Below are 6,276 nucleotides of genomic sequence, written 5' to 3' on the forward strand. Positions count from 1 at the left end.
TACCTGTCTTTTTTGCTTCAAATGTCGGTTGATGACTGCAAATGGTGCCCGACTAAACTTAGTACGTTACAATTGTGCAGCAGCAGGATTCCAGTCAAACCAGTGAGTTTGGCGGTTTTGAGACATCATCTTTTATTGAAAAAAAAAAATCATTTTGCCGACGCGCATGGCTACGGCGACGCGCGCGCATACCAGAAACCGGAGACTTATTTTTTTTGGCCTAAGAAGTCAGCCCTATAGTGGTGTGATTTACGGGCAGTGCGGGAATCGGGTACCCGTCAAAGAAACCCAACCCCAAAATTCAAATCCCGAAAGTTGTCCGAGGGGCTTTATAGCTTTGCGATGAAAACTATATCTTTCGTGAGCGTCATGATCGCGCATCAAAATAACGTGATATCCGTTTTGGTTTTCCATATAGCCTGGTTTTTGTGTTGAAAGTTCCCACAAATTGCATTCGATCAAAACATTCCTCTCTTATTGTCTAATAAGTTACAAAAATAATTTAGCCGCCCCCCCCCTTCCCCCTTTTGGAAAATTCTTGAGATACTCAAGCAGTTCTCTTTTGAAAATCTTGGATCCGCCACGTCCATCAACCTGCCCACTTACGCTGTCAAAAGCTGTTACTAGTTCGACGATCCTACAACGTGCCCACCGTTGACCCTTAGCAAACACTGTGACACGGGCTCCATTGAAAGAACTGAAGCACGTCGACCTACCCGGCCGGGGATACGAGTGAACACAATCAATATTCAAAGTAGCGAGCAAGGTGCAAGTAAATGCGAGTACAATATGCATCCCAACCGAACGATCTTTACCCTCTGGCACTAGCACTGTGCACTACGAGGGTTTCCCCAAACATGTACCGTTGCACACCGACCCGTGCGATGAGGATGAGTGCTTTTTATTTTCGCGGAGCAACCTGTCACTAGCCTGCCATGGAACTATAAAAAAAAAAGAGCTCCACGATCCTAGTACTATAAGGTATGTACATGTATTTCCAAATCATCTTGTTTAAAGTATGAATAATGAATGTTTCTTTCAAAACAACAATGCCGTTGAACACGCCACTATTCAGAGTACAACACAAGCCTACATCGCATGATTTTTTTAATAGCAGACTGATGCTTCGCTACTATGGTTCTTGGTTCGTTTATTGAGCAAATAACGCAAGGAATGGCTGTGTTGAATTACAACTGTCAATATTTATGTCCGTTGCTGGCGGCAGCTGGCCCAAGTACGTCATCATCCGACAGCATGTGTAGTTATCCTGCATGGTTGTCCATGATCGTGAATTCCGTTCTTGTCGATCCGTACGGCCCGGATGCAACTTGAAAAAGCATCTGGTTAATTATAAACCAGTGGCGTATCTACGGGGGTGGTGCCGCCGGGTGGTGGTGGTGGTTGGGGGTGTACGTTAGGCGGTCTAACCCTCCACAAAATCGGAAAATCATGCAAAAAAGTAGCACATGCTTGCTACCCCCCCCCCGGCTAAACAGCCCAATTGAGCTAATCCGCCCATAAAACCTTTCACGTCCAAATATCATCGTATTATTATACCAATAACATGTTCATGAAAGGGGGATCGTTTCATCACAGCGCACGTGCACATGTTTGGCTTTCACCTTCCAGGCTGTGATTATTTCACACAACAGTCCAGTGGGGTACTATAGTCTACTATACTCACCCGCTTGTGTGACCTACAGTTTGACCATGGACCCAGAATACATTGTATGAATTAAATTTTGAGAATGGACGTGAAGTCACGTACTGTGGCATCACGGAAGGGATGTGGAAGGGGGGGGGGGGGGATCGTCTGGCAGGGGTACCTGTGCAGGCCATCTTTGAATCCAAACAAACTAGTAAGATTGTGGCAGAGCAGTTTTGAAGTTTCTGAATCTTGCCCCCCCCCCCAAAAAAAAGGGAGGGGGGTGGTTTGTATGTCATGTATCTGTGCAAACTATATATATTAGGTCCTATATTGACGCAAAAAAAATCAGACAATTTACAAGTTTACTCTGTTGTGTTCACAGAGTGTTGTGCTGTACAACGATACAATGTATGCAGTCAGTTATACATGATTGGATGAGAGCGAAGCAGTGATGGCAGGTACAGACTGGTCCCTTCAGGCACTCGGTATCTCCCCTTACCGAGGCAACGCATACGACCTCCGCGTCGATCTCAACTATCGAAACCTCCAACAACTCCCAACAGACCTCTTCAGTCTGGGAGAGCTCCAATGGCTGAACCTGAACGTCAACAAGCTGAAGGATCTCCCGGCCGAGATGGCCATGCTGGGTCGGCTAAAGTGGCTGTATCTCGAGAACAACTCCTTTCAGAAGTGTCCAGAGGTTGTCTGCAAGTTGACCGAGTTGGTCAGGCTCTACTTCAGCTGCAACTCGTTGACAGAGCTTCCTAGAGCCATCGTGAACTTGACCCATCTGAGATGGATCGATCTCTCGGATAACCGCTTTGCAGAGTTCCCCACAGTGTTGTGCAGCGGATCCTTGGCTTGTCTGGAGAAGCTCTTCCTGGACAATAATCAGATCACCAGCCTGCCGAACCAGATCGCCTCCATGAAGAGCTTGAAGCTTCTCTGGATTAATGACAATCGTCTGGAATGGCTGCCTCATGCGCTGTGCGAGCTAACATGTCTTGAAGACCTGCAGTTGAAGAACAATCCTCTGCGCTGTCTCCCGGTCTTCCTGGCTAGCAAACTCTCTAACCTTAAGATATTTGAGTGGCAAGAATGTCCACTGATCCAGCAACTCACAGAAGCATGCCAGAAGGGTATCCAAGGACTTGGTGAGCATCAAGACCAAATTATCAAGAAAGCCGAGAAAAGGAGAATGGTGCATTTCAGGACAGAGGCAGGCCTTGACGGAGGCCGCGAGAGGCCGTGTTACCTCATGAGGACTAGACCTAGAGGTGTGGCTGTCATTATTGATAATTTTTGCACCTTGGAAGCTGAGGAGAGTTTGAATGGAAGAGCATCGAGTCAGTCATCAAGTGATGGACGAGAGGACGCTAAAGAACAAGACAACACTGGTAGGGATACGATTGTCTCGTAAATTACTTTGTATGATGGGTGCGCATACAGATATAATTCTGGGCATCAGTTCATCAAGTCTCTCACACATTGTTTTCTTTGTAAAATTGTCAAAACCCCAAATACTCTGAAACCGGTGTAATATGAAAATCCGACTCCTGTGAAAATCGGACTATTGGTTAACCCCTCTCATGTGACGTGACCAGTCAATATCTTATCATATTACTTACGCATACGCAATACTACCAACGACTCCACATTTCATGGAGTCGGATATTCACGCTACACCGGCAAACTTTTTTTTCATGAGGATGGATGACTTGTTTTTACTTCTGTTATGTTTTGGTTAATTGAAATTCATAGATTGTTATGCATTGGCTTTTAAATAAAAATGCTCGAGTTCATTTTAGAGGTCAGATCCCTATAGCATAATGGCTTTGAAGTACAGTTATTACTTGAAGACAGACACTAATTTTCAATGTCTCCATCATCCAACAGACAGATTACGAAGTGTTCTCATCAAGTTGGGATTCAACGTCCGCATCATGAGGGGTCTGATGTCCCTGGACATCATCTCAGCTCTCCGCTTCTTGAGCCTCGAGGATCACTCCTACTTCGACTGCGTCATCGTCTGCATCCTCTCTCGCGGAGCCAGGGGAGGGAAGATCATCGGCCCAGACGGCATCGCTGTGGAGGTCCAACAACTGACTGACATCTTCTCCCGGACCAACTGCCCGACCTTAGCCGACAAACCTAAGCTATTCTTCCTCCAGATTCTTGAGGGTAACGTCAAGGCTAAACTCTCTCCAAGAGTGCACGTCAGTAAGGACACCACCATCCCCACAACCCCTACACTAATCCCTAACGACTATGACTTCTTGCTGACATTTGCTCTTATCCCTAAGGAAGCCACAAGTGATTCCCTCCCAAGCGTCTACCATTTCTACGTTGGTGTACTCTTTGATATGCTTGAGACGTTTGCCAGAAAGCTGAACCTCTTAGACTTGATGACAACCGTCCACGGAGAGGTGAAGAAGAGGCGGCTGCGGAGCAAGAATTCCCCCGAGGAGCGCGTCCAGATCTCCCCTGAGATACAGACGACGCTGAGGTACAATCTGTACCTGAGCATGGGATCACCTTCCACGGGCCAGGGAACATCTGGAGGGTCCAAGTCGGTGCCTTCATCTCGCGCATCAACCATGCTGAGTTAAACAACGTTCACCAGAAGAACACAATCTAAAGTAGTTCATTATATTAACTCTGGTTTCGGGAATACATCGACAAGTGAATATGCGACTTAATAATGTCATTTTCTAACTAGTTAGGCATGGGGATGTGGTACAAAACATTACCCTCTAACTCCGCTTACCGATTGTCTGTGGATGACCAAATTAATGCCTTTAATAGTTGCACCGAGAAGGAAACCCGATTATTAAGCTCGTTTCAGAAAATAATGTGGGCCTGTCCCGATGTGACCTGTGCAATACTAGACGTTTTATTGTTAGCGATCGAGTTACTCCTAAAAGTTCATTAATCTGCTGCTCATGTATGAAAGTGAGCTCTAAAAAACTGCCTGAAGAAAGAGTTTTGTTTCCTATTAAAAACAGTATTTATAATGTATTGTAGAGGACATTATCACGGAATAAAATGACGATTCGTTTAATAATGAACAATGATGACAATCACATGAATTCTGTTGAAGACGTGTCCTTAAAACTGAGGTGTTAAACCTCCGGCCAATTGGCATTTTCTGGTTCAGCTTAAATCTCTATTTATTTATTAGTTAATTTAATTCATATTTTAAATGGGAAGCCCGTTTAGTGGATTCCACTTATGCATTAATTGGGTCCAGTAAGAGAAGACAATGTAAAGAATTTACAGTTTTAGCTCATCAGATTATGGAATTTTTGGTTCATTCAAACTGCGACTTTTAAAATGGGGAATACATTTATGACCGAAGAGGTACTAGTACCTTATTCCCGTCCAATACGATGTAGTAGTAGGGGAGGTGGGGGAACCGGAGCAAAATGGAAAAAATCTGCGGCAAGCCTGAGCACGCCGCTCTCGATTCTAAAAATAGTTGGGGAAAAATATAGGGGAATCCCCCGATCTCAAAAAAAAAATCTGACGCCGGGTGTGGGGGAGAAAAAAAAAAAAAAAAAAAAAAAAAAAAAAAAAAATCTGACGCCGAGAGAGAGAGAGAGAGAGAGAGAGAGAAAAATATATCTCTGACGTCGGGAGAAAAAAAAAAAAAAAAAAAAAAAAAATCCTGACGCCGGGAGAGAGAGAGAGAGAGAGAGAAAAAAAAAAAAAAAATCTGACGCCGGGAGAGAAAAAAAAACAAACAAATCTGACGCAGGGAGAGAGAGAGAGAAAAAAAAAAAAAAATCTGACTCCGGGAGAGAGAAATAAAAAATAAAAATCTGTCGTCGCTAAAATGAGGTGATGTCACCACCACGTGACCTTGAAAATATGTGAGTCACCACAACGTGACCTTGAAACGTGTTGAGGCACGATAGAAATTTGGCGTAAACAACGTGACCTTGAAACGTGTGTGAGTCACCACAACGTGACCTTGAAACTCGAGACAAAAAAAATTAGCTCCTTACCCTGTAAAAGGTGAGGAGCTGTTTTTTAATATAAAAATGGAGAGTAATATGTTTAGACCGACGAGTATTTGAAAAATGAATAAAAAATAATATCGGTTTTTATTAAATAGATGGAATACTTTGGGACGTCACAACTTGGGGATAAGTGCGATCATCATATAATCATCGAGAATGGTTTTTTAATTTGTGAAACGTGCGGTGAAATAGTTTCACGTTATTTTGATTTTTCGGCAGAAAATGTGCAAGAAGATCGTATCAATTGGTCAACTTTAAAGAGAAACAAAAGAAAAACTGTGGAGAAACTTATTTTGTCTGTTTGTCCAGAGCAAGACTCAGAAGATGTCCAAGAAACAATCAATAAATATAACGAGCTCGTTAATTACAAAACATTGAGGGGAAATGGTTGCGTCAAACGGTCATTAATAGCGGCGTGTTATCATCACGTCGTTGGATTAGACAAAGAACGAGTTAGAGATTTATTTAAAGTGACTCAAAATCAATTTAATAAAGCACTAAAAATATACGATGACCACTACAATAAAGGCGGGGCCGAGGGTAACACCCTAAGAGGTGAAATAGAGGTATAACTCGGTGGTTCGCTTTCATAATGTTTATTTACCG

General features: G+C 43.5%; 1 protein-coding gene across 1 annotated transcript; it reads left to right on the forward strand.

The window, feature by feature from the left end:
- The first annotated feature begins 684 nt into the window (after positions 1-684).
- Positions 685-4,728, forward strand: LOC119738223 (caspase-2-like). The gene is made up of 3 exons (XM_038213008.1): positions 685-981; positions 2,031-3,045; positions 3,545-4,728. The coding sequence occupies exons 2-3, from the start codon at positions 2,100-2,102 to the stop codon at positions 4,255-4,257; spliced, it is 1,659 nt and encodes a 552-aa protein (XP_038068936.1). The 5' UTR covers positions 685-981; positions 2,031-2,099; the 3' UTR covers positions 4,258-4,728.
- The last annotated feature ends 1,548 nt before the right edge of the window (positions 4,729-6,276 follow it).

Source organism: Patiria miniata, unplaced genomic scaffold (assembly GCF_015706575.1).
Source record: "Patiria miniata isolate m_02_andy unplaced genomic scaffold, ASM1570657v1 HiC_scaffold_3, whole genome shotgun sequence".
Classification (NCBI taxonomy): Eukaryota; Metazoa; Echinodermata; class Asteroidea; order Valvatida; family Asterinidae; genus Patiria; species Patiria miniata.